The 27590-nt window shown below is 37.7% G+C and overlaps 3 protein-coding genes across 4 annotated transcripts; 1 reads left to right on the top strand and 2 right to left on the bottom strand.

Moving 5' to 3' along the window:
* The first annotated feature begins 1206 nt into the window (after positions 1-1206).
* Positions 1207-7412, top strand: LOC131324383 (protein FAR-RED ELONGATED HYPOCOTYL 3-like). Of its 2 annotated transcripts, XM_058356325.1 has the most exons (9): positions 1888-2764; positions 3507-5681; positions 5774-5830; positions 6027-6095; positions 6176-6244; positions 6346-6414; positions 6515-6565; positions 6656-6732; positions 7391-7412. In XM_058356325.1, exons 1-8 carry the CDS (start codon positions 2753-2755, stop codon positions 6710-6712), a joined length of 2559 nt encoding a protein of 852 aa, XP_058212308.1. In that variant the 5' UTR covers positions 1888-2752; the 3' UTR covers positions 6713-6732; positions 7391-7412. The 2 variants fall into 2 exon arrangements, with proteins under 2 accessions (XP_058212309.1, XP_058212308.1); XM_058356326.1 differs by lacking the exons at positions 1888-2764; positions 7391-7412 and adding an exon at positions 1207-1455 and having other exon boundaries at positions 3470-5681; positions 6656-6735.
* Positions 7413-12020: 4608 nt separating this feature from the next.
* On the bottom strand, positions 12021-14916 carry LOC131323694 (anthocyanidin 3-O-glucosyltransferase 2-like). Its single transcript, XM_058355541.1, has 4 exons — positions 14650-14916; positions 14049-14104; positions 13292-13899; positions 12021-12727 (listed from the first exon to the last, which is right to left on the bottom strand). Exons 1-4 carry the CDS (start codon positions 14880-14882, stop codon positions 12137-12139), a joined length of 1488 nt encoding a protein of 495 aa, XP_058211524.1. The 5' UTR covers positions 14883-14916; the 3' UTR covers positions 12021-12136.
* Positions 14917-17736: 2820 nt separating this feature from the next.
* Positions 17737-25656, bottom strand: LOC131324377 (anthocyanidin 3-O-glucosyltransferase 2-like). The gene is made up of 2 exons (XM_058356321.1): positions 24593-25656; positions 17737-18447 (listed from the first exon to the last, which is right to left on the bottom strand). Exons 1-2 carry the CDS (start codon positions 25466-25468, stop codon positions 17854-17856), a joined length of 1470 nt encoding a protein of 489 aa, XP_058212304.1. The 5' UTR covers positions 25469-25656; the 3' UTR covers positions 17737-17853.
* Positions 25657-27590: the final 1934 nt, after the last annotated feature.

Below are 27590 nucleotides of genomic sequence, written 5' to 3'. Positions count from 1 at the left end.
TGTCACAACCCTTTACAATTAAGTTTTGCAAGAATGGTGATCGAAACTAAAGCGCAATACCTAGTATCATGCCGCCTACCAAGAGTCGTAGGTCTGCTCCTGATTCAAAGTTCCCTATTATTGCTTACCACCAAAACGCCCTTCCGTCAGGGAGTATAAGAAGATGGCCACATCTGGTGAGACATTTGCAAGTGTGAAACTTGCTATTGGAATGCACAAGAAATAGAGGGGGGAGCTGCAAATGGAAAAAGAACGCCGGCCCAAATCAAAAAGAAAGAAAAACAATCATAGTTGAGGGTAATTTATTGTAATTTACCCATTTTCTTTCCCCCCAGGAATGCAAAGTTTTCCTTACACACTCTTACCTGAGTTTGAGACCAAGTGTAAGTACCATAAAAGTATAAATCAGTAGCATAATAACAATAATATTGGCTAAGACTAGTCTAATTTTTGACTTTTTTGTTTTTTGAACATTTGGTAACCATATAATAAATTTTTTGAACTATTTGGTTAAAATAAGAATTAAAAACTAAAGACAAATTAATTGCTTTTCGACAGGCCAATCATTATCACAGACTCGTAATTCTTTTATTCTTCTTACTTAATTGCTTCTATCCAACATGATTCATGATGAAACTAAGCATAGGCAAAACAATTGAATGGAGTTCCAAAGTCAAAGTTCAATTTTTTTTTATTGTATTAGTAAGTATTTCCTCCTTTAAAAAATAGAAATCAAACTTAAATCAATTCAGAAAATCTATTTTGTTTCGAATTATATTCACCTATAATCATTTTCTACGCTTTCAATAATATTTTTTTCGTTTTAAATTTCTGAATAATTTTAAAACATTTCAGTATAAAAAACTAACCAAAAACAAGAAGAAGTTAATACTCCATCAAACTTGGGGCAGTCGGAGGGTTTGTCCGATTGTTAAGTCGCAGAGCAGACACCCCAGACCCTATTCGTTTTGAAATTTTAGATTTGGATTTGTAGGTAATGAGTATAGAAAAAAATAAAATAATGATTAAAAATAGGGTTTAATTGAGGAGAGAGAGAAAAATAAAAATAAAATTAAAAATATGCGTAATGAGCGAAGAGAAAAATAAGATATTAATTAGAATTCAAAATTCAGAACAATTAACCGAACAACGTCCCGGTTATTGGAAAAAAAAGAAAAGAATTTGCTCCAAATTGACTATGAGAGAGAAAGTCGGAGGAGTCTTTTATTATCACAGGTAACGCGCGACCTGGCTGCAGGGCGAGTGAGAGAGAGAGAAGATCGGGAGCGTGAGAAAGAGCGACACCCAGAGAGAGAGAGAGAGAATTGCAAACGGAAACCCTAAAAATCACACCCAATTTTTGGAGCTACTCGCCGAACCCCCTCGCGTGGATTTGCAGCGGCGGAGGATCCAGAAGATTAACAACACTCCTACAACAGAAATTACACCACAAAGGTAACCAAACCCCCCCTTAATTAACCTCCCCCTCTCCCCCACCTCCCTCTCCCCCTCCCTCTCTAAAATTTCTCTCTCTCTCTCTCTCTGGTTGTTGAAAACTTTTTTTGATTTGTTTCAGCTTCAGTTGTTTCCGTGTCTTCACTCGTACAAAAGTAACAAAACCCTAGTGATCGATTTGACTCTACGGAAATTATCCTGTGTCAATTAGGAGTAGTAAATTTATTGTCATACTTCTCATTTCATTTGAGGAATTTTCCAATTCAATGATTATTTGTAACGACTCACATGGGGGTGGGAAGCACACACGGGCCCACTTCGTGTCCACTTCATGTGAGAGGGCGTAACAAATAACCGTTGCATTATATATATTTTTTCATTTTAGGGTGGTTTTCTATTTCTTTTAGTTTTCCCCAAACCTCAATTCAGAGGTTGAAGAACCTGGGTATATATGTTTATCACCTCCATTTCCAACGTTGCTGTTGATACTTCAGTTTATATGAAAAAAGAAAGATAAAGAAACCCAAGATTTAATTTGTTAAGGTTTTACTTTGGTAACATGAACCTTAGATCAGATATCTCATTCCGAGGAGAATGTGATGTCTGAAAGTAGTGCGCGGAGCTGAGACTGGAAAGTAGGACTTTGGTGCCATATAACATGAATAGGTACGAATTGCATTTGTTTGGGTGACTACTCACTAGTAGCAAAAATAGACTACCCATTTCACCAAAAAACAGAAAAGAAAAGAGACTGCACATTGGAAAGTGATTTTAAAGAGGCAATCTCCTCACTCTGGGTATGTTCATTTCAAAATGGCGTATGAATTGATATCTGAAGTTGCAAGAAGTACAGATGTGTTTAGTTTGACGAGTCATGTCTTGGGATACAGTGATTGAACATCGAAAGGTAAAACGGTCCCTGTCTATTTGGATTTGTCTGGTGGTTTGAATATGCGAGCAAAGTAGAGACCTTTATCTTTTTGGGCACATATGGTGATTACATAGGGGGCAACTGCAGAGGTATGGGTGCCGGTATGTGGTGGAAATGATGTCTAAGAAGCACGATTTGACGCGATATGGATACTTTTAATGCGAAATCGGGATAAAAGTTTGAGTTAGCAATGCCCATCTGTTCATCCTCTATATTAAAAGTAGCGGGCAACTCTCGAAGTTTTCTTGGCCGTTATAGTGGCATGCAAAGACTCAACAATCATGCAACTGGATACTCGTATCTGGCAACTCCCAACTCTGACCAAAAACAGAAATTTGTACTCCATAAATCCTGTGCCGCCTTACAATGAAGCAACAGGTGGTATACCATTTCCTCCGCCTTCTTACACATGCAATACCTGTAAGTCATTAGATGACCTTTTCGGGCTAAGTTATCTGGTAAGTGTGGCATCAAGAACTGCTATCTTGTGGACGGTGGGATTGGTCCCCAGGGTTAGTTGATGTGCACGTAAGCTAGTTCAAACACCTAACTTATAAAAGAACTGCTAACTTATAAAACAGATATGTTTATAGGGGCTCTAGACTTTCACAACTGTTTCCAATGAAACCTGGTACCGTTTGCACCACCAAGAAGGGAGTAGATGGATTTCACAGTAAATCTTCCCTTAAACTAATAAAAGATCCACGAACGCCCTACATCCTCCCATCCCAATCCTAACAAGCCTTGACAATGCACTTATTGGACATAGAACCTCTTATCTTTTCATATTAAATTTTGATCGGAAGAAAATGAATAGAGCCCGAAGACTTGGTGCTTGTTTCTAAGGAGGTGCGGGTCTGTCAATTGGTTTTTGAGCATGATGAGCATTTGCTGATGTAGTTGAAACCCCATGCTTCCATGTATAAATTTCATGTTGTATTAAATTGATGAATTGGAACTTGTCTTATGGGATGTGGAATAGAACTAATGGAAGATCTTAATATTGCTCATTTATCATTACCAACTCCATAGGAATTTCTTTCGGAATCGTTCGTATTTTCTGAAATTCCTGCTACTTTTCAGTTAGAAAATAAAAATGACGTATGATGTTGGTAAATAGGTTCTTGCCATGGATATAGATCTTAGATTACCTTCTGGGGAACATGATAAGGAAGAGGAAGAACCAAATGGAATTGTCAATATGTTGGATGCTAATGACAAACTGCGCAATGGAGACGAAGGAAATGGAAGTATGGTGGATTTTGGAGACGAGTTAAACATTGGAGATGGAAGGGACATGAATTCTCCTGCCGCAGATATGGTGTTCAAAGAGGATACAAATCTTGAACCGCTTTCTGATATGGAGTTTGAATCACATGGAGATGCATATTCCTTTTATCAAGAATATGCTAGATCCATGGGGTTCAATACAGCAATCCAAAATAGCCGTCGTTCAAAGACGTCGAGAGAGTTCATAGATGCAAAATTTGCATGTTCAAGATATGGCACCAAACGCGAGTATGAAAAGTCACAGAATCGACAACGCAGCAGACAAGGGAATAAGCAAGAAGCAGAGAATTCAACCGGCCGACGATCATGTACGAAGACAGATTGCAAAGCGTGCATGCATGTGAAGAGAAGACCGGACGGTAAGTGGATTATTCATAGGTTTGAGAAGGAGCATAATCATGAGCTTTTACCGGCTCAAGCTGTCAGTGAACAAACAAGAAAAATGTATGCTGCCATGGCAAGACAATTTGCTGAGTACAAGAATGTTGTAGGTCTCAAGAATGACTCCAAACATCCCTATGATAAAGGTCGGAATCTCACGTTAGAAGCAGGAGAAGGAAAGGTTTTGCTTGAATTTTTCACACAGATGCAGATTGCAAATTCAAACTTTTTTTATGCTATAGATATAAGTGAGGATCAACGGCTGAAGTCTTTGTTCTGGGTTGATGCCAAAAGTAGGCATGATTACATCAACTTCAGTGACGTCGTTTCTTTTGATACTACTTATGTTAGAAACAAGTATAAGATGCCTCTTATTCTTTTTATTGGGGCAAATCAACATTATCAATTCATGCTGCTAGGATGTGCTCTGGTGGCTGATGAAAGTGTAGCAACATTTTCTTGGGTACTGCAGACATGGCTAAAAGCGATGGGCGGACAAGCTCCAAAAGTTATAATCACTGACCAAGACAGAGCCATGAAAACAGTTGTTTCAGAGGTCTTTCCATTAGCTTATCATTGCTTTTGTTTGTGGCATATACTGGGAAAGGTTTCTGAAACTCTTAGTCATTTAGTGAAACAACATGAAAGTTTCATGGCAAAGTTAGAAAAATGCATTTATAGGTCTTGGACCCATGAGGAATTTGAAAAGAGGTGGCACAAATTGGTCGATCGGTTTGAACTCAAAGAGAATGAATGGATCCAATCATTGTATGAAGATCGCACACATTGGGCACCGACCTATATGAGGGATATCTTTTTAGCTGGAATGTGTTTGGCTCAGCGATCTGAGAGTGTGAACTGTTTCTTTGACAAATACATGCACAAGAAAACTACTGTGCAAGAGTTTTTGAAACAGTATGAAGCAATTTTGCAGGACAGGTATGAAGAGGAAGCAAAAGCTGATTCAGATACATGGAACAGACAACCTGTATTGAAGTCTCCATCTCCTTTTGAAAAGCACGTTTCAGGATTGTATACACATGCAGTATTTAAGAAGTTCCAAACTGAGGTTCTAGGTGCAGTTGCTTGTCATCCTAAAAGAGAGAGACAAGAAGGGACAACTACCACTTTTAGAGTTCAGGATTTTGAAAAGAATCAGGACTTCACTGTCACTTGGAATGAAAAGTCTGAAGTTTCTTGTGTCTGCCGTTTGTTTGAATTTAAAGGCTTCCTCTGTAGACATGCATTGATTGTACTCCAAATCTGTGGCCTTTCCACTATCCCATGTCAGTACATTTTGAAACGGTGGACTAAAGATGCCAAGAGTAGGTGTTTAACTGGAGAATCATCTGAACATGTGCAATCTAGGGTGCAAAGATACAATGATTTATGTCAACGGGCAATGAATTTGGGGGAAGAGGGTTCCTTATCCCAAGATAGCTACAATTTTGCACTTCGTGGGCTGGAAGATACTTATGGGAATTGTGTGAGTGTTAATAACTCAAACAAGAATCTTGGAGAGACTGGCACATCAGTGACTGCAGGTCTTCTCTGCATTGAAGAAGACCAGAGTAGGAGTATGAGCAAGACAAATAGAAAGAAGAACCCAACCAAGAAAAGAAAGGTCAATACAAGTACCTGTTGATGTTCTCCAAATCACGTTCTGTTTTAAACTTTTATTCATATCACTAAAGCCAGCTACTTTGTTGATTGCAGGTGAACTCAGAACAAGATGTTATGACTGTTGGGACAGAAGACAGCTTGCAACAAATGGTTTGTCTTATCCTAAGCTTAGTTAGGGTACTAACTGTGTATATGTATGATCCAGATCATAGCAATTGGAGCATGAAAAAGGAAACAATAAAATATCTACTACATTTGTGGATCAAACTACACTATTTGATTTTTTTTAAATGCTCAATCCCTTACAATCATATAGTAGAACTAATTATGATTGGAATTTCTGTAGGAAAAATTAACTGCACGGCCTGTCACGCTTGATGGCTATTTTAGTCCACAACAGAGTATGCAAGGAATGGTATGATTTGTTCTATTATGTCTTCTCATACTCATCGGGAAATGCATGTATTTGATTTTGCTGCGTAATGCCTTTTGCAGGTCCAGTTGAATCTAATGGCACCTACGCGTGACAACTATTATGGGACTCAACAGACTATTCAGGGGCTGGTATAATATATCTTGATTATGATTTTAACAATAAGAAAGATCATTATGCTCGTGCGGTGAAGAAAATGTGATTATTGATTCTTGACTCGATTATTTTATAGGGACAACTAAACTCAATAGCTCCTAATCACGATGGCTATTATAATCCTCAACCTACCTTGCACGGGCTGGTACGTTTCTATGGGATATGGTGTCTGTTTTTTGGGGGTGATACATGTTCATGTATATACATATTTCATGTACTTTATTACACTGCCATTCTGCTTGTAGGGTCAAATGGATTTTTTCCGAACACAAGCAGGTTTCACCTATGGCATTCGGGTAAGTTTTCCATATTGTTTATTCTGCCACAGTGACAGTTACATTTTTTCTAGCCACACATTAATAATTGGCTGTTATTCCTTATGGCAGGAAGATCCCAATCTTAGACCTGCACAGTTGCATGACGATGCATCAAGACGTGCATGAGGAGCATCTTTGACAATGAGGTAGTTCACATTTCACTTAGGCACACCGTCCATGTGGTGTGCTGGTATTAAATAGGTTAAAATGAAATCTATGCTGGAGCCTGGAATGGAAATGGAACCATCCAAGGTGATAACCTAGTGGATGGGGGCTTACTCTCACTAGCTTTGCTGGGCAAGTCTCTCTGGGTTAAATTTTTGGTGAGGGCGAACGTAACAATTAAGTTTTGTTACAGTCAAATGATTTTGTTCTTCATTTCTAGCAAGAGCAAGAACATTAATCGTCATTCCTATCAATGTCCGTAACATCATATAGCCTCTTGAAACAGTAGCTTCCTGTATATCCATTATGCTGATATGGCCTCAGGGCATCCTTCGCATAGTTGAATCCAATTCACACTTAGAGTTACCTTGACTTGGTGCTGGTGTCAAAGTTTTTACTGTGGATCATTAGAATCACCACACCATCAAAACGGCCTTGACCATCCTCTTCGTTGCCACTATCCCGTCACATCTCGTGTTCTTGAAAATTACCATTTTCTACATGTGCACCTGTGCCGTGTCTGCTTCTGCATAACCTTCTTGTATTTCTTACTCTCGTACAAAATGGGTATAGGTTCTGCACAGTACACACTGCACAACACTCACCCCAAATCCCAACTGAAGTCTATTTAATTTGCAGATGATGATGGCAAGTGTTGAGAGCTCTCCGAGGAATACGAACCTTGCACTGTGATGGAAGAATGACAGCTAATACTTATGTTTTATCTTCATCAATATTAAAGAGCAGACAAATTTAAGTTGTGATTTTCTTGTAAAGTTTTCTGTAATCTATGTATTTGTGATATATAGGTTCGGCCTAATTAGGATCAGTTGAATCAGGTTTCTTTTTAGAGTCATCTGGGATTAGTGATGCGCAGATGCTGTTGTGAACAAATAATGTTATTACCAAATAAGAATTGTATGAGGTTGTTGACTTGCTAGGATTTGGCCTTCGTTGTCATTTGTTTCAAGTGGATAGGAACTAGTTATCCCAGTTATAAGGCAAAAGTACTTGGATTGTAAGTCCGTCCTTGAGAGGTCCCCCACTAATGGACGGTGCGAGATTGGTCTCTCAAGATTAGTCGATGTATGTGTAAGTTGGCTCAGACATCTGGTTGAAAAAAAAAATGCAATAGAGAGGTTCGTTACATTGCAGGTCGTGGTGATAGACACATTATTTTTCACTTTAGAAGTGGCCACATATATCGATTAGGCAACCCATACTAAGAATTCTGGCAGTAACACATACTGAGAATTTTGGCAATTTATTTTTAAAATGTAATCACCTAGCCAATCTGTACGTGAAGGAGATAGTATGGGTTGCCGGTATCATTACCACATCGGACCGATATCCAAAGTTACGTCTAGGTTTTGGAAAAGTTTCTGGAAGGTGTTAGGGACGGAATTTTGCCTTGCCACGGCTTTTTACCTACAAACAGATCGACCGTCCGAAAGGACTATCCAAACATTAGAGGATCTTCAATGAGCGTGCCCTATGAATTAAGAAGTATTGTATTTTTGGGACATATCGTTAGAGGGGACAAGATTTATGTTTTGGTTGAAAAGTGCGAGTTTTGATTGAAAAATTGCTTTCGACTAGCATGTCACACCCCTTTTTTTACTTATCTATCTAATAATAAGAGAAACTCTAATACATGAGGTAGCTAATTAAATCTATATTATAAAATAGAGCGATTTTTTGTCTATTCATACAAACATGAGCACCCTTCCAGCCGTCAGATCATACTTCCTATATCCAGCTATTAATTTTGTAGCCATCAGATCGAATGAATATAAAATGTCCATTCATACAAACAGAGTACCATTTACAACCGTTCGATTATACTTCCTATTAACTTTGTAGCCGTCGGATCGAATGCATATTTCCTAATATAAAATTAGTGACTAATTATGGTAATCTATAACTAATGATATTCAGGAAAGGCATGTTTGTATAATCCTAATGCTAATTGTATAATCAGCCAATTTTCAGGAAAGGCATGATTGTTTAATCAACCAAAATTGTATAATCATAATCCTAATGCTATATTCCGGAAATTAAATCAATCATGTCTTTCTTTTATTGACTAATCTTAATCCCAATCTCACTCTTTCTTTTATTGACTAATAATATTCCGGAAATTAGTAACTAATCCTTATGTTATAATCAGCCAAAATTTGAAATAAAAATCTAAATTATAAAACAGAGCGGTCTTCCACCAAAAGAAGCTCATTTGAATTGTAATCTAATATTACCGAAATTTGAATCCTATTAGGAATTATCCTAATCAATCATGGTAATTTGTGACTAATATTCCGGGAATTTGAATCTTATTAGGAGTTATCCTAATCAATCATAGTAGTCATGGAAAATTTAGAACTATTATGGTAATCTATAAACCTAATGCCATAATCAGCACAACACCCCCACCACACCACACCCCCTCCTCCTAATGCCATAATCTGCCCCTATTTCTCTCTTCAGGACACGTTATTCGATAGCTAAGTTTTTTTGAAGTAGCAAAAAATCCTATGTTCTCTACCTCTAAAATTCTACGTTATTCACATTACGTTTCCTACCTTTGCTCTGAAACTAAAGTTTGAGGTGAGTTTATTTTTCTTTACAATACCGTGCTTTGAACGAAAATATTTTTTCTCCCTTTTCTAGCCTATACCGTTCTTTTTTTTTTTTTGTCTTAATTTCTGTTCATGGCTTTCTGAATGTGTTTTACAGAAAGTTCAAATGGTCAATGGATCTCCCAAAAATGGGCATTTGGGTTTTTGATAGTTTGATTAAGTAAATCAAAAAATACTGTGCCGAACGGTTAGAAAAATATGGATGATGTATATTATTATGGAGTAGATTTTTTCTGTACTATACCATTCTTTTCTTTACAATACCGTGCTTTGAACGGACATATTTTTTTTTCTCTCTTTTCTAGCCTATACCGTTCGTTTTCTTTGTGGCGATTTCCGTTCATGATTTTTTGAATACTGTGCCGAACGGTTAGAATAATACTGTGTCAAACGGTTAGAAAAATATGGAGTATAAGCTATTATGGAGTAGATTTTTCCTGGACTATACTGTTCTTTTCAGACCTATAAGAGAAAATATTTTGAAACTATTTTTTTTAAATAACATAGAAGGAGGATTCGCAGAAATGAGTAGAGGCTAAAAGTGACTGTGCCCTTGATTGTTCTTCCTTCAAAGGTACAAAAATTCTTCCCCTTACTTTTAGTTTCTTGGCCTTTTTTCCTCTGACCCTTTATTCAATTGTGAGATTTATATTTGTCGTCGGTGTATTTGTGCAAAATCTGAAGTGGGTTTATGTGGGTGCATCAGTTACTTACTTTCAAATTCTAACGAGGTGATTGGGTTTAATTTAATGTGTTTTTCATTGTCTTTTTTTTTTTTTTTTGCCTCAGAGGTTTCTTTTTGTTATATTTTTTCCCTTTTTTATTTTTTCTTTCCAGGAATGAAGCTATGACTGAGCTGTGATATGAAATTACTTGAGGTAATTTCTTTGAAATTATTTTTTGGCATAATACGGGTTTGTTTATCTTACAGTTCATTTATGACCCTATGTGACTATAGTTTGCAGGAATGAATCTGCGTACGTCTATATCTATTTGTGGTCACTGATAAAAAAGAGGTAAAGAAGTTTGTGCTTCATGATCTTCACTTATACAAACCATGGATGGTTTGTTTCTAAAACTTCCTTCAGACCCAACATTCTTTGTTTTTGACAGAAAAAGGTCCACAATATCGCGTCGATAACATTACGCTGATTGTTACGATTATTTCTGCGTTCAGTGAAAACTGAAAATGACACTTTTTCGTAGATGAAATGAGGCCGACATAACATTCTGGACACTTTCCTGAAAAATTAATAATTTGGACTTCGGAGTATGTTTCATCGGGTGTCGCTTCTCTGATTGAGGTTTTGTTTGCACACTAAATTTGAGTTTCAATTTTTTGTTGTCTTTATGACCAATTTGTATATTGGTTGTATTGTCCAGGGACTGAGATATTGATGGAGATGTGTCTGGATATAATTTCATGGAAATAATGGTCTTAGGTTTATTTACTTCTTTAAGGTTTGCATAGGAATAACTTTCAGTTAAGCCGTTAGCCTGTTATGTTCTCAAACTTGGTGTCTTTGGTCTATATACTTGCCATTGAGTGACTGGCAATTTTCTTGCATAATGCGGTTTAACATGAAATTGACTACTTCGAAATTAATTGCTTGCTTTGGTGGAGTACATAGGGATGACGGTTGCAAGATTGCGCGAGCATGGAGGCTGAACTTCGGGGGGTTAGCCCAAGACTTGGATACATTTAGGGACAAGAACCGACTCAAGTAAAAATAGGGGGCTGAAAGAGGTGAATCTCATCAAAGAAAACTAGCTAGCTTCATAGCAATCTGATCGAAGAATGCAAGATCTTCCTGTCTTTTATATTTTTGTTTTGGTCGATCATTTCCTCTTATGGTCATGTGTTGTGTGTTGTATTGCTTTGGTGGTTGGCTTCAATCAAAATGGAAGAGAAACTGATTGAATGCACAATATATATGAATTCATGTAGAAATCCAATCTGATTGTAATACATTCCTATCTTAAATAGTAAATACACTCTAAATTTGTAGATAGTGTTGTCGGCACGAGTAATTGGTTTATTCTTTGTGGTGATAAAATTATGTTGGTATGTGCCTTTGGGCACGAGCAGTTTGTTCACACATAACTAAGGTCACTCGAATATGTCTGGATTATTATTTTTTGCATAATTGAATTCGTTGGGTAGTGGATGATATATTGTACGTGAGTTTAGTGCTTATTTGCGTGTGTCGATCGGTCGACCCGTGCCTTCAAGCACGGGCATGCACTAGTTTCTTGATAAAACTTGTGTTGCCTATTAAAAAAAAAAAAAAAACCATGGATTGATCTAAAAAAAATTGGGTAACATGGGCCAACCAAGCATTGTAAGGGTAAATTACAGTAAACTCACTAAACTATTTCCTTTTTGTCGAGTTATTTCCTTTTTGTCGAGCCATTGTCACCCATCATTCCTGGAGGGTGCATCACTACAAACGTGGTCTCAACCACCGTTTCCACCATTAACTGGCCATAATCCTCACCCATCACCACCGACTCTACTGTATTTGCATCAATCAACTAAAAGAGAGGGAAAATGGAATACAAGTGTGAGAAATAGAAAGGGATTTATGCTAAAAAGTTGGGCCCAAAGTTTAATACTCCATGTGACAACAAAATGAGAATCAGAATGTGTGAATTAAATTGAGAAAAAAAGGGAGAAATTCAAATGAGATCAATAGCAAGTCCCTAGTAGATCCTTACAGTTTAGGATTACAAACAATTCACCAGTTAACTATGGTGAGTGTACGTTAGTCATGACAACCTCGATAAAGTATCCAATGTAATTATATGACGACCCTCCTTCCTCAACGACTGTCTTGCTCTTTTCGCTCATTTCCTTCACCTTCTGCTTGATTCCTTCACGGCTTTTGTCCTCATTCTTCATCAATTTTCTTATCCCATTCTCTATCTCATTCGCCGTCACTAAATTAACCTTAGCAGTCTCAACATCCTTCCTGTAGTCCAACTTTATCTCAACGGCCAACCCCGATTCTCTCATCAATTGAAAAGCATTCATTTGTTGTTCGGCATATATTGGCCACGTGGCCATCAACACTCTGCACCACAAGCTCTCCAAAGTCGAGTTCCACCCGCAGTGTGACACGAAACAACCCACTGACTTGTGGGATAGCACCGCGACCTGTGGGGCCCACCCGATCACTTTCCCAATCTCCGTTGTACGTTCCAGAAACCCTACTGGTAGCACTTGGCTTAAGTCTTGATACTCACCTGGGATTGCAAATTTTCCTTTAGGCGGAGGTTGTCGGAGGGACCACAAGAACCGGTGCCCGCTTTGCTCCAAGGCCTGTGCTATCTCCCTCACCTATAATGGTGGAACCGGAGTTTTTCTCATGGTTAATTATTAACACCGAAAATTTTTGGTTCTCAAAATTTGTAATTAGAGTTTATGTAAAATGTTACTTTAGGTTGTCATGTCATGCTCCAACTCTAATATTCCTTCCGTCCTCGTTTTTTAGTCTCTTTTGAAAATTTCAACTAATTAAGTGAGCACAATCATTGCACTTTTAAAAACTTATTTTTCTCATTTTACCCTTCAATCATTACACTTTCTTATTTTTTTAGTACTATTAATTTAAAAATGAAAGGGTAAAAGAGAAAATTCTTTATCTATTACCCTTAGTTTTGGACAATCTTTTTGGGATGAAAAAAGTGTTAATTGGGACTTAAGAACTAGGACAGATGGAGTATTTTATTTGACGAGATTAGTTGGAAGGAAGATGCACAAAACTTAAGCCTATATTATTGGAGTTTCACACAAATGATCGGAGCCATTCAATTTGTTTAAAATATGTTTCTAAAAGTTCCCACGACAAATATACTCATTCCGATATCGGTAAGGGCTTGATCAGCTCTCGTAAAAAATCACCTGGTCCCCTTCGAAGGTTCCTAAGCTCCCGAAGCACAAGAACACCACCGATGACAGAGGCTGATCATCCAACCACCTCATGATCTGGATCATCTCCTCCTCCTCCTCCTCCTTGTTTTCGTCCTTCACGAGGTGGAGCATGGGTCCCACAGGGTAGATTGGCGGGACCTTATCGTCCTCGGCGAGGCACTTGACCGCATAGGATTCCAGCTTTTCAAATGTATTGACCATAATGCCCTTTGTTTCTCTCAACCTCTTGGAAATTTCCAAGTTTTGTGTGGAACCTTCTTCCTCGGGCAGGACCATAGAAGGCAACACCTTAGCTGGAACTGGGTTCACAAAAACCGGAACGTCCCACTCAGCGTCCGAGTCCTTCAACTCAGTAACATCCTGGTTGTGGTCACGGTTTAGGGTTTCGAGGTGGAACATGAGGCCGAGAAAAGCACAGCCGGAGGTGACGAAAGCGTAGGAGGAGAGCCCGAACTCGGACGCCAACTCCATCATCGGGGTGCAGAACATGTCGACGACGAACCCGGCGAGTCGACTCGAGTCGGTCAACTCGGTCAAGATCATCATCTTTTTCACGTGATCTCTCACGCGGGGGCGGACTGACATTGAGGCAAGGGGGGTTTACTGACCCCACTCAGTGCAAAATTTATGTAGAAAGTAGTAAATATAGTTTTGGGGGTATTTTTGTGAATTTGCCCCATAGAATATTTCCCCCAAACATTTTACTCCTATACTGCAACCAAACTACAATGTTGCCCTTTCCACTTTCCAGTTATTTTTCCACCTTCCTCTCTCTCACTCTCTCTGGGAAAAAAATTGAAGAATGGAGGATAACTCATCATGTGAAGGAAAAATCTAGAAACCCTCGAATATCAATCACCACCGCCGACAAGCTCAGTTGGAATTGGACCAGGAACAGTCCCGTTTTACAGGCAAGTAGTTTAGATCCCATTTTTCTTTTTTTACAGAGTGGATTTTAGCCACAAATACTTTATTTCTCTAAATACTTTTTTCTCTCTACATGGATAATAAATATGGGAATGGAAATCAGTGTTTTTGGCTGTTTTTTAGAACTCATTGTTTCTGGAACATGGACGAGGGCCATGAGGCCTAAGGGAAAGAAAATCAACATTTTATAAACAGATTTCTCGTTTTGGTTATTGTTCTATTATTTTTGTTATTTTGTCATTTTATACATACAAGTGCAAAATTATATGTTGTAGATACTCGACGGCTTGACCCCAGTGCGATGAAATCTTGGGTCCGTCACTGCTCTCATGTGTTGCTTGTTCACTTTGACAAACTCCGACAGGCAGTTTCTGGGGTTCTTGGACAAAAGCTCCGCCTACGCGGCCTCTTCTTGAGGGAGGTAGACGAACTTTAACCGATCCTCGGCCGCCGTGAGTAGAAGCGATTGGGTGGAGGAGCTGACCTTGGATTTATCTAATGGGATTTTCATTATGAGGACTGTGATTGAAAGATGGTGGTCTCGGCCGACGAGTTGCTTGGCCATCTCCACCGTTGGCACCAGGTGGCCAATCCCCGGGAGAGGGATAAACACCAGTTCCGCCGCCGCCTTCATTTCTCGGTTTATTTATAGTACAACCAGCTAGGCCGAATATGATGCTGTTCTTAATTATAAGCGTCCAAAAAACTTGGTCTTGGTATTGGACGTGCAGACCACGAACTGACGAAAGAAATAAGATACTATATACAGTATATAATTTTGTGGCAATTGATGTCATGGCTTTGGTGGCACTATATATACAAAAATATTTGTCATATGTAGTAGAGAAATATTGTGGGCAGATACACAACAATTCAAACATAACATCATTTATAGCTTAGGTTCACGTGCACTCACGCTACAACAAATTTAATTTAATTAATGCAATATGTGTACAGTTGGGCCAAAGAAATTTAATTTAATTAATGCCGGATATGTCGACACCTTATATATATATATAAAAAATCCAATTAATTGTTTGAATCCCATCAAAATCAAATAAAAGGACTTTAAAAGTTTTTTTTTTGAACAGCGAAGAAGAATTTTATTAAAAGAAGAGGAAATGATAGAACAGATAAAATGGTAAGAGAAAACATCACAACGTAAAGACAACATTCCAATTATGTTGGCACCTTGCCCCGCGACAATCATCTGCATCTCAGCCCGCAAGTTGATAAGGGATCAACTTGAAAGATCCAAAGAAAATGGGAGCAGTAGCCCACAAAACAAATCAGGATCAACACATATCAAACCCAATAAAACCTAACTGACAAAATAAAGGCTGTCGAAACATTTTGTCAATCCCAGTAATGAATTCTCCAATCTTGAAGAGCAGCCCTTGATTCCAGCAAGTAGTAGCACTGTCAAGCTCCAAACATGCTCCAGTAAATGTTAACATTGTCAAGGTACAAACATGTGAGCAAATTAGCCCGTATTGAAGTGTAGTAGCAAAACAGCCTCCGAAACTTGGGATAGCAGCGCTTGATCGATTTCAACAGAATAATGACACTGTCATACTCCCAACAAACACTCAAGAATATACCAGAGAACGGCAAAGAGCAAAGCACGACCAACATAATAGATGATTTACACCATGAAGAGACTTCAGCATTATATCCTCATACAGAGATAAGGAAAAGATAGCACAGACCATAGTAATCAGAGAAATAGTTCACGCCATGAAATTACAGATAGATCACCAAAAGTCACCAAGCATCAAAGGCAAGTGAGCCCCATCATATGCCAACCGCAACCCAAGATTATTACACACACACCCAAATTTCACACACACAGGAGTCACACACACACACCCAATAGAGTTATCCAGATTTCACAATAAAGTGAAGCCTGAACAAGATATCATCCATCGTGTATACAGACCCTTCCTTGTTTGATGTCACCCAGAAGACCACCCTTGCTTTAATAAGGTCAGTAGTTTCCATCCAATCTACCATCTTGTTTTCGAAAACCCAATGATTTCTAGTATTCCACACTGTCCAAATCACTGCAAATGGAATGAATTCCCAAATAATTTTGTGTTTTGACTTGACAATCCCAGCCTTCCACCAGTGGAGCAAGCCTGCAAAAGTTGATGGGGGTACCCATTGTATACCCCACCATGATACAATATTTGTCCAGGTATCCCATACAGATTTACAAAAATAGAGGAGGTGATCAACAGGATTCTGGATTTTCATTACAGAATTTGCACAAGGCATCCTCATCACTCTGAATAATCCCAATCCTCAACAAAAATTCAGCAGTTTTGATTCTTCCCAAGTATGCTAGCCAACCAAAACATTTCACTCAAGGTGGAGCCACATTCTTCCAGATGAGCTTAAAAGTTTCATCATGGTTTGAATGAGATGAAAATGCTAAATTGTAGATGGATTTAACAGAGAATTTACCAGAGCTAGTGGCCTGCCATAGAAGTTGATCGGGAACATCTCTTGGTACAGCAACCCCGGATTGGTCCAAAAGATCATTCAATTCATCCAATTTCACCTTTTCCCAATCATAAAGATCTCTTCTGAACAAGAAGTCCCATTTTTGCAGTTCCATTTTCCTTGCTTGAACTTGGCTCAGCAACTCATCATTGTTTACCACCACATCGAATAAGACAAGAGGCCTTTGATCCAACGACAGGGTTGGCCTTAAATTCTTAGAGCCTATGACGAACTTGTATAACTAGGGCCTTTGGATTTCTTATCTTAAATAAAAAAAAGCTAATCTCAAGATAATAGTTACCCAGTCCTGTATTATGTTTTTTTCATGATTCATTTCATTGTTTGGATTAGAAATAGTTTTCTCGCATATAATTTTTTGCAACAATCAAAGAAATATATTTTTGGAATAGTGAGTTTGTGAGAGAAAAAAAAAATTCTTATAGAGACGAAACGAGGACACTTAGGATTTGAACCATGTACCTATTGGATACTCCCTTCTTCCCAGTTTGTTTATCCATTTTGGATATACGTGCATTTCAAAAAATTATTTATATCTCACAATTTATAATGTTTTACATAAATTTGAGAACATCATATTTTAGACCTAATTGTGATCTATCAAATAAGATTCATATTGCTTATAAAAAACTTTATAAATTGAAACATATAGAAAATTTTGTAGGAGGTCCCAAATAGTGAAAATGAACAAACAAATCGGGACGGAAGGAGTAGTAAAATTAATTGATCTTTTCCGTTGGACTAGATAGCTCGTTTGTTATATATGCGCTAGATTACATATACATACTACATCCTCTACTGTATTTGCATCAATGAAATAAAAGATTATTGAGAGCGAAGAATAGAATACGAGTGTGAGAAATAGAAAGGGATTTATGATGAAGTGACCTTTAGATCATGCAACTCATTATGTGGGACAATTTAGGAAAAAAGTTGGGCCCAAAGTTTAACATGTGACAACAAAATGAGAATCAGAATGTGTGAATTAAATCGAGAAAAGAAAGGGAGAAATTCAAATGAGATCAAAAGCAAGTCCCTAGTAGGTCCTTACAGTTTAGAATTACAAACAATTCACCAGTTAACTATGGCGAGTGTACGTTAGTCATGACAACCTCAATAAAGCGTTCAATGTAATTATACGACGACCCTCCTTCCTCAACGGCAGTCTTGCTCTTTTCGCTCAATTCCTTCACCTTCTGCTTGATTCCTTCCTTGCTTTTGTCCTCATTCTCCATCAATTTTCTTATTCCATTCTCTATCTCATTCGCTGTCACTAAATTAACCTTATTAGTAGTCCCAAAATCCTTTCTGTAGTCCAACTTTATCTCGACGGCCAACCTCAATTCTCTTACCAATTGAAACGCATTCATTTGTTGTTCAGCATATATCGGCCACGTGGCCATCGGCACCCCGCAACACAAGCTCTCCAACGTCGAGTTCCACCCGCAGTGTGACACGAATCCACCAACCGCTTTGTGGGACAGCACAGCGACCTGTGGGGCCCACCCGATCACTTTCCCAATCTCTATTGTACGTTCCAGGAACCCTTCTGGTAGCACTTCGCTTAGGTCTTGGTACTCATCTGGCATCGCTATTTTGCCCTTTGGCGGAGGTTGTCGGACAGACCACAAGAAACGGTGCCCGCTTTGCTCCAAGGCTTGTGCTATCTCCCTCACCTGTAATGGAAGAACCAAAGTTTTTCTCAAGGTTAATTATTAACGGGTAAATTTCACTGACCTCCCCTGAGGTTTCTCACAAAGACAGAAACCTCCATCCATGTTTTTGAAATTGCACTGTTCTCCCCTCTACTTCAATTGTCTGTTGCACTTTACCCCAGCCGTTTGGTTGATGTTACGGAAAGCAACTAACGGTGATGAGGTCAGCATGGAACAATTTGTAAATGCCAATTTTAACCATGGGACCCATAGGTCTAACCTTTCCCCCCATTTTCCCTTTTCACCAAATCCAGATGGGTACCCATCTCCCGCCAAGAACTCTCATTTATATTTTAAGAGATAAGAAGCCCTCCATTCTCTCTTCACATGTGATATTTTATTTTTTTTGTCTTTATTCACATTTTTTTTCTTATTTATTAGTTTTGTGTCAATTTTTTTTGACTTATTGATTCGTGTAAAAAAAAACTATCTTTATACTTATTTTTGTCTTTTCAAAAGAAAATTATGAGTTTCGATCATTTTTTTTTACTTTTTTTATTTCTCATCAAGACAAATCAATAAGTTACAAAAATTTGACACAAAGCTAACAAATGCAAAAAAATTAAATAAAAACAAAAAAATTCACTTTCGACTTTTAATCCAAACCTAGCCCAAGCCAACTACTAATTAAACCAAGTCAAAATGCAAAGAACCGAACTCGGGCATACATATGCGAAATGGACAAATTTTGCTCGAGCAAAACAACTTACCTTTAAGTTTTGCTCGAGCAAAGCAGCTTACCTTCACAAATTTTGCTTGAGCAAAGCAGCCTCTCTTTTCTCTTCCCGCGTATTGGTTGTTCAGCTAAATAAGCTACTTGGCTTATTTTTTTGTCTTTATTCAAAAAAACTTTGCATTTGTTAGTTTTTCGTCAATTTTGGGGGGATTATTGCTTCGTCATAACGAGAGGAATCTAAAAGGTAAAAAATTACAATCGAAACCTAATTTTTTTGAATAATGACAAAAAATAAGCCAATAAGCCAATTTTTTCGTATTTATTCAAAAAAAATTAGATTTCGATCGTAATTTTTTACTTTTTAGATTCCTTTTGTCATGAAGAAGCAATAATCCCAAAAAAAACGAAAAAAAACTAACAAATGTGAATTTTTTTTGAATAAGGGCAAAAATATAAGCCAAGTGGCTTATTTAGCCGAAAAAACCCGGTACAAGTACAAACTCTAGATCGGTGAGATGCATCACAGCAATACACGTGTGCTTTTTGCAACCTTACACACTCTTCCTCAGTCCTGTAGCTTTTCCCCTTTTACTCGTTTTTTTTATTCATTACTTACATGGGCAGAAACGTAAAGCCACGTTTTCCGTTAACGGACGTTAGCCGACAAAAAGCATAGGAGAGGACAGTGAAATTTACCCATTATTAACACACTGAAAATTCTTGGTACCCAACCAAAGTGAAGTGTACGGCCGGTTGGAATTTAAGATAGTGGAATGTAGGTCTCAAATGAATTCGATTCTGGACTTTAATGGTTTTTTGTTTTTAAGAAAAAAAAGGAAAAAGTGGATTTGTGATTGTTTAAAATCAATACTCCTTATTTAGAAGACATCATCATTGTAACTTTCACATCACATTTTACCTCAATTTTCAATACTTATCATTTATGGAGACATTATCATTACATTTTTACTAACTAATTTTTCAAAATCGAATTTACTTTTGAAGAAATTAAATAGACATCCTATTTATAAGACTTATTTAGGTGGATATCCTAGTTATTTTGAATACTTATGTTGTCATCCCCAAAATGCTTTGTTGCCAATTATACTCCTAGTTATATGTATTAATAAAGATATTGTGTATTTAATTTAATATGTTGATTATCCCATAATCTGGATAATACCACAAAACAAAGAGAAAGAGGAGAGAGAATCAATGTTTATCTCTTCCCTACCATCAACGATGTCCATCAATTCTAGCACCCAAATTCTGCTCCATTGCTTCTAAGCCAAAGCTCTTTCTACCCTCCTTCCCCTCAAGTGTTCCTACGCTGAAAGCCCTAAAACCCTCTCGGCCCTAAAACCATTTAATTGGTTTTTGCTGCACTTGATTGGATTTTTAGGGGTCTCAAAACCCTAATACCACTCTCTCTCTCCTCGACCCCCACCCCCCTACCCCTCTCTTCCCTTCGAATTTGCGGCCCTCGCCGGCAACGCCACCCACCTTCTCTTTGATGGATCGTGAAATGTGAAGATCAAAAATGACAAGTCCAAAAAGAGTACAAAGAAGAAAGGAGGCAGAAATAAAAAATTAGAGATACATTCTGTCATGATTCTAAGGTTGTGAATAGAATCAGACTTTTCTTCTTTTGATGTTCGGGTATAATGCATCAATCTGTAGTTTTTTGTATCTTTTTCTCTGCTGCTCATCATGGGGGAAAAAAAATCTATATAGCCATATGTAGTATTTTTGTCACCGTCGCCTCCGACCTCTTAACCACTGCAGTCGTTACCGGGATATCAGTTTTAGGTATTATGTTTTTCGATTTTTATCATATTTGTGAATTGATGATTTTATTTGATATTTAGAAACGAGGGTAGACGACATCAAAACAATCATGAATGGTCGAAGTTCTAAGGTTGAGTCACATTGCTTCTATCCTCTCAATCGCCGCCGTTACTGGATTCCATTGCTGGAATATCAGTTTTAGATACTATGTTTTTCGATTTTTGTCATGTTTGTGAATTGATGATGTTTTGTTCATCTACCTCGATTGAAATCTACACTTCTCAAAATTTGTCATGTTTACTGATTTTTGTCATATTTTTTATTTGATCATGTTTTGTTCATCTACCTCGATCGAAATCTACACTTTTCGAAAGTTGCCATGTTTTTCGATTTTGTCATGTTTTTTAATTAATCTTGTTTTGTTCATCTACCTCGATCAGGTTTTGCCATGTTTTGTGAATTGATCATGTTTAGTCATGTTTTCAGGCTTACACATTCATTTTTGTAAGAGTCGTGTTTTCTTTTTAGATTTTAGAAGAATGAAAATATGAGAGAGAAGATTAGGAAAGAGAAAAAATTCAACAGATTTGGTGAGAGAAATGTTTGAAAGAGGAGAGAGAATTGAGATAATTAGAAAAGATATAAAAAAGAGAGAGATTTGAAAAATTAGGAGAAAGAAAGGGTAGTTTAGGATTTTTTTGAATTTGAGGATGGAAAGATAAGTATTTAAACACATTAGGATGAACACCTAAATAAATAGGGTAAAAAAGGATGGCTAATTAAGTTTCCCTTACTTTTTGGGTAAAATGAAAAATACATCAACTTTTACCCACAAAGTTTACAAAATGGACACTTATTAAGGAACAACTTAAAATGGAATACTGAACTCTAACATAGGGACAGAGGGAGTACCATACTTTGACATGCTATTACTTTCCATAGAATTTTGGGGGTTTCAAAAGAAAATATGACAGATCGCCATTAGGGCCGGGCTTGACGTTTGGGTTGCCTAAGCCCATCTCAAATTTGGTTGCCCACTTATTAAGTCAATTAAAAAATAGTCAAAAAAATAAAATCAAGATTACATTATTGTGCTTTTAGTTTGAATAATATCAAAAAAAAAAAAAAAAAACTTTGGTTATAGTGCTTTATGATTTTGCATGATCTGATTAAAACAAATTATGATGCGTTTCTATTTACTGTTAGCTTTCATTTAGTTATTTTTCTTATTTTGATCACTGTTCAATGTTTAATGATAAAATGAAAGAAAATACTACAATACACACCAGTGATTTGGGTGTGTATTATATGCACCCCTCAAAATGTTATGAATTATAGAAAAAATGTTATGAATCGTATTGCTAAAAAGTTACGAATCGTATAAAGGTTACGAGATACACCAAAATGTTACGAATCATAATGAAAGTGTTACGAATCATACTGCTGAAAAGTTATGAATTCTAGGACAAAAGTTACGAAATATGCTAAAATGTTATGAATGAATCATAAAATAGGTGCACATGGTACACCCTTTTAAGAGATGTATATTAAAGACTTTTCCTAAAATGAAAAGAGAAACGTTACGGATGAACTTGCAAAAATACAAGCCTGTCTTAAAAATTGATTAATTTTTTCATTGAAGTTTTTTAAAGTGATGCTTGTGCATATGTATATATGAAGGTATTTGTTTTATATTTGCATACACAGACAAATATCCCTCCACTCTATGCGCTAAGTAGAAAAAAAGGAGAGAGAGAAGTGGGTGCACGTGCAGTCAACGAAGAGGGGAGAGAGAGAGAGAGAGAGAGAGGGAGGGAGGGGGGGGGCAAAAAGGAAGATTATCTCTCTCCGGCACTATTTTTCGAAGCAGCAAGTTTTCGGCATGAGAAAAAAAAAAGAAGCTTCAAAATGCAGGACACTAGAATCGAAACCAAGTGCATATTCGCGCGGAAATTTAACTACACGCTAGTGGCCAACGAACCAGCAACATCCTCTGAGCTATGTTTGCGTCAAATTATTTATATAAAGTTACATTCACAGAAATTTTTTTTTTTTTTTGGGTTGCCCTAGCCCGGGCCGGCCCGGGGTTGGGGGCTTATCCGGGGCCGCCCCTGATCGCCATCAGGTTTTAAAATTTATCAACAAATTAACAACTAAACAAGTGTTCGATATATAAACACTTGAAATCATGAGATATCTGGTTTAGATAACCAGCATAACTTGATTGGAATTTTTAAAGAGAGAGATAGAGCTCGTTTGGAGTTTCTCTAGTCTAGAGCGTCTATTTTGAACCCATTCTTTTTATTTCTATATATATATCGAAAAGAAAATTGTGGTCCAGCTTACTTTTTATATCCAGAGGGAAAAAAAAAAAACTTATTTTTAATATCCTTTTCTATCTGATTCTCCATATTGATGTTTGAACTTGGAACTAGTATAAAATTAAGGCCCCGTTTTGTTAAGGTTTTTATTTTTTAAGTACTTATTTCCCGCTTTACGAGTCACGTAGTATGCGTGCGTGAGCAAAAAGCGCGAGCCTTAAAAAATCTTTCAAAAGTATCCCAAATTACTGAAATTTGAATTGATAGCGTGGATGCAGAGCAATGATTAAGAACAAGAGTGAAAGAATAGTGAAGGATATATTTACATGACTAAACTCACTTTTCTAGTAGAACATGGAATAGTTGTGCTAGTGGATTCTGATTGAGAGTGAACAAATATTGGAGGAAAATAGGGAAATGATGCACTAATAGATATGAAAATAGAGATCGACGTGTAATTAAAGTTACAATAATTATAAAATCACACACATTCACACAAACATTTTACACACACATTCACATTTTTTGGTAGGTTCCACACACACTAGAGGTGTAGTTTATGTGGACCCCAATGTAAATGAATTTGTGTAAGTGTTTATGGTTGTGGTTGTAGATCGAATGATTGTTAAAGTTAATGTAAAATGTTACTCTAGGTTGTGATTCTCCAATTCTATTCCTTCCGTTCCATTTCTATTGTTCATCATTCTGTTTCTCTTTTATATTTTTTGTTTATATATTTTAATGTGGATCTTGAAAAATATATAATATGGATTTTGTTTAATAGATCTCGATTAATTTTATAATACAAAGTTTTCAAAATTATGAAAAGCATTTATAGATTGAAAGATATATAAACAATTAAAAAATGACACTCAATTTAAAAATAAATAATAAAAATGAGAAGGGGAGAGTAATATTTTATTTCACAAAATTAGTTGGAAGGAAGATTCACAAAACTTAAACATTTTGCTACTAGTACAACTGGGCAAAAATATAGCTACAATTGAATAGTCTTAATCGGATGTTCATATCTCATCAATAAACGGATACGGCAATCCTCCTCGCAGAGGCGGCGGCATTTCAGATTCGATCAGATGAAGGATTTTTTTGGATGCATGTGGCTATGGGGTGTTTTTTTAGGGTTTTGTTGGTCTTTAACCAATGATTCGGTCTCAGGTAATTATGAAGATTAAGTAATTTTAATTTTTATTTGCCCATTATCCTATTAATCTTTTTAATTTTCGAATTATGGGATTATTAAAATTTTTTGCTGATAAAAAAAACAAACAAATGGACTCTAAAAAAAGATATATCCACTCACCTGGTCCGCTTCAAAGGTTCCCATGCTCCCGAAGCACAAGAACACCACCGACGACGGCGGCTGATCATCCAACCACCTCATGATCTGGATCACCCCTTCCTCCTCCTTGTTTTCGTCCTTCACGAGGTGGAGTACGGGTCCCACGGGGTAGATTGGCGGGACCTTATCGTCCTCGGCGAGGCACTTGACCGCATAGGATTCCAGCTCTTCAAATGTATTGACCATAATGCCCTTTGTTTCTCTCAACCTCTTGGAAATTTCCATGAAAAATGTGGACCCTCCTTCCTTGGACAGGACCATAGAAGGCAAAACCTTAGCTGGAACTGGGTTCACAAAAACCGGGACTTCCAACTCAGCGTCCGAGTCCTTCAACTCAGTAACATCCTGGTTGTGGTCCCGGTTTAGGGTTTCGAGTTGGAACATGAGGCCGAGAAAAGCACAGCTGGAGGTGAAGAAAGCGTAGGAGGGGAGCCCGAACTCGGCCGCCACGTCCATCATCGGGGTGCAGAACATGTCAACCACGAACCCGGCGAGTCGAGTCGACTCGGTCGATATCATCATCTTTTTTACGTGATCTCTCACGTGTTGCTTGTTCATGTTGACAAACTCCGACATTAAGCTTCCGGGGTTCTTGGACAGGAGCTTAGCCAACGCCGCCTCGTCTTCTTGCGGGAGGTAGACGAACTTTAACCGGTCCTCGGCAGCCGCGAGTAGCAGCGACTGGGAGACCTTGGATTTACTATCAAATGGGGTTTTCATTATTAGGACCGTTATTGAAAGACGGTGGTCTCGGCCGATGAGTTGCTTGGCCATCTCCACCGCGGATACGAGGTGGCCCTTCCCCGGGGAAGGGATAAACACCAGTTCCGCCTTCATTTCTCGGTAGCTAGGCCGGATATGATATGTTCTTGAAGATGGAGAGAGGGTGGGGCTGCTTAACTTGGTTGTGGCTTGTATTGAGAGTGATTAATAATTTATAAACGTCCAAAAAATTGTAGATCAGAACCTCGGTCTTGGGTATTGGGCTTGTTGGCCACGAAAGAAATAAGATACTATAATTTTCTGGCAATTGATGTGGTAGAGGTATTGGGCTTGTAGACCACGAAGGAAATAAGATACTAAATTTTGTGGCAATTGATGTCATGGCTTTGCTGGCACTATACATAAAATATTTGTCATACGGCCAAGGGCGGAATCAGAAAAAGATTATGAGCTGGGCTAAATCAAAAAATATTTGGGTTGGCAAAACTGTGTATATAATATTCATATGAGTAATTTTTAAGAAATAAGGCTTGTAGTTTATGCACCGCACATAATATTGCTAGCATTATCTTACTCTTGACCTCGAATATTGTGAATGAATGTCCAGATTGTAACAAGTGATGATGTCTGCTATCTATTTCTTAAGAGTTAATGCAGTGGTGTTTTTAACAAACACAATATAAAAAAATGCTCCAGTATATCCTTGGATATCAACAAATCTCAAAAAACACTCCATTTTTTCCCTATTCCATTATAATTTAAACCTAAAAAAGTAAGATTGTAAGAATTAATATTTAAAAAATTTAAGGACACCAGCCAGTGTTCTACATCAATTAAATCAGTAAAAAAAAAAAAAAAACTAAGCAAACCCAGAGCCGGCCTAAGCAAAAGGCCCACAAGGCCTAGGTCTTGGACATCCTCAAGATGTCCAATTTTTGGGACACCTTAATTTTTTTTAGTATTTGGGTTGGGTATGACTCTTTTTAGGAAAGGTCCAGTTCAAATTTCAGAAGTAAGACCCAATCTCTTGAGTATTGGTACCGAGGCTGTAGAACTTTCAACTTATAAAAGATTCTTTACCTTTATTGTTTCCTTCAACTAGCAATGTAAGACTATAGGTGAGAGGTTTTGTTTTGAAACTTGTTTGTCCCACATCGATAGGGCAAAGGCTCAATTGGTAAAATGCTCATCTATAAAGCCCTCTACTCCACCTGTTCCACTTGTTCACAGAGTGGTTGCACGTGAAAGCAACACGTGGCAGCAAGTATCAGAATTAAAATTAAAATTATTTTGAACGGGATCTAATACTATAGTTTTGGCTTTCTCTAACTGTTTATTTTTTTTTCGTAAAAATTATCAAGCGTTTAGGGAATTGTTCTTAGAACAAGTCTTGGGCACCCAAACACCCTGGGCCAGTCTTGAGCACACCAAGCAGTCCTATGCATTTAACAACATAATAGCAAATCTAAAAACACCAACTAGTGCAAAACATACCAACAAAAACCTAGCCCTTGAAGGTAGTAGAGAGAGAGAGAACAAGAGAGAGCAAAGAAAAGAAAAAACATAGGAGAGAGAGAAAGAGCAAAAGAGAGGTTGAGAGATCAAAATGGGTGGATTAGGCTAAAATTACTTGAGCTAAACTTTTACATGTCATATATATATACACACACACACACAGAGTTCGGATCCAATGAAAGATCCCGCACGGTAACTTCCTTTTCCCAATCGAATTGCGATGATCCGAACCGCTCAAGGTGATCAGAACGTGATCTTAAGGGTATCAGCGAAAAATCAGCAAAAAAAATGATTGGGAAGGGCTTGATCCAAATAGCTTTTTATTGAACGGTTCAGTAAAAAAACTGCTCAGATCAAGCCATTCCCGATCATTTTTTTGAGTGATTTCACGAGGATACCCTTAAAATCACGTTCTGCACATTTTGAACAGCTCGGATCGTCGCAATTCGATCGGGAAAGGGGAGTTCCGCACCGTAAGGCCGTGCAGGATCCCTTATGGGATCCGGACTGTATGTTTTCTATAAAATGACCTGGGTTATAGCCCAACTTAGCCAAGGTGTGGTTCCGCCCTTGCATACACCAAAGGTTAGCCTGTGAATAGCGGGCTTGACGCAACGATAAAGTTGTTCTATTGTGATATGACAGTTATGGGTTCAAGTCGTAAAAACAGTCTCTGTGCTTACAAGCCAGAAATAAAGCTGCGTATATTAACCCTTTCTCA

Source organism: Rhododendron vialii, chromosome 4a (assembly GCF_030253575.1).
Source record: "Rhododendron vialii isolate Sample 1 chromosome 4a, ASM3025357v1".
Taxonomy (NCBI): Eukaryota; Viridiplantae; Streptophyta; class Magnoliopsida; order Ericales; family Ericaceae; genus Rhododendron; species Rhododendron vialii.
Note: the sequence above shows the minus strand (reverse complement) of the source record. Positions and strands in the feature narration are given on the sequence as shown.

Bases quoted from the DNA above. Each gene is read 5' to 3' on its own strand.
- LOC131324383 (XM_058356325.1), top strand. The intron at 6,415-6,514 runs GTACGTTTCTAT...TTCTGCTTGTAG, and splicing joins AACCTACCTTGCACGGGCTG to GGTCAAATGGATTTTTTCCG. The intron at 6,566-6,655 runs GTAAGTTTTCCA...TCCTTATGGCAG, and splicing joins GTTTCACCTATGGCATTCGG to GAAGATCCCAATCTTAGACC.
- LOC131323694 (XM_058355541.1), bottom strand. From the start codon at position 14,882: ATGAAGGCGGCGGCGGAACTGGTGTTTATCCCTCTCCCGGGGATTGGC. The intron at 14,105-14,649 runs GTAGGCGGAGCT...TTTTTTTCCCAG, and splicing joins CTCCCTCAAGAAGAGGCCGC to AGAGAGTGAGAGAGAGGAAG. The intron at 12,728-13,291 runs GTGATTTTTTAC...CCACCATTATAG, and splicing joins GAACCTTCGAAGGGGACCAG to GTGAGGGAGATAGCACAGGC.
- LOC131324377 (XM_058356321.1), bottom strand. From the start codon at position 25,468: ATGAAGGCGGAACTGGTGTTTATCCCTTCCCCGGGGAAGGGCCACCTC. The intron at 18,448-24,592 runs GTGAGTGGATAT...CTTCCATTACAG, and splicing joins GAACCTTTGAAGCGGACCAG to GTGAGGGAGATAGCACAAGC.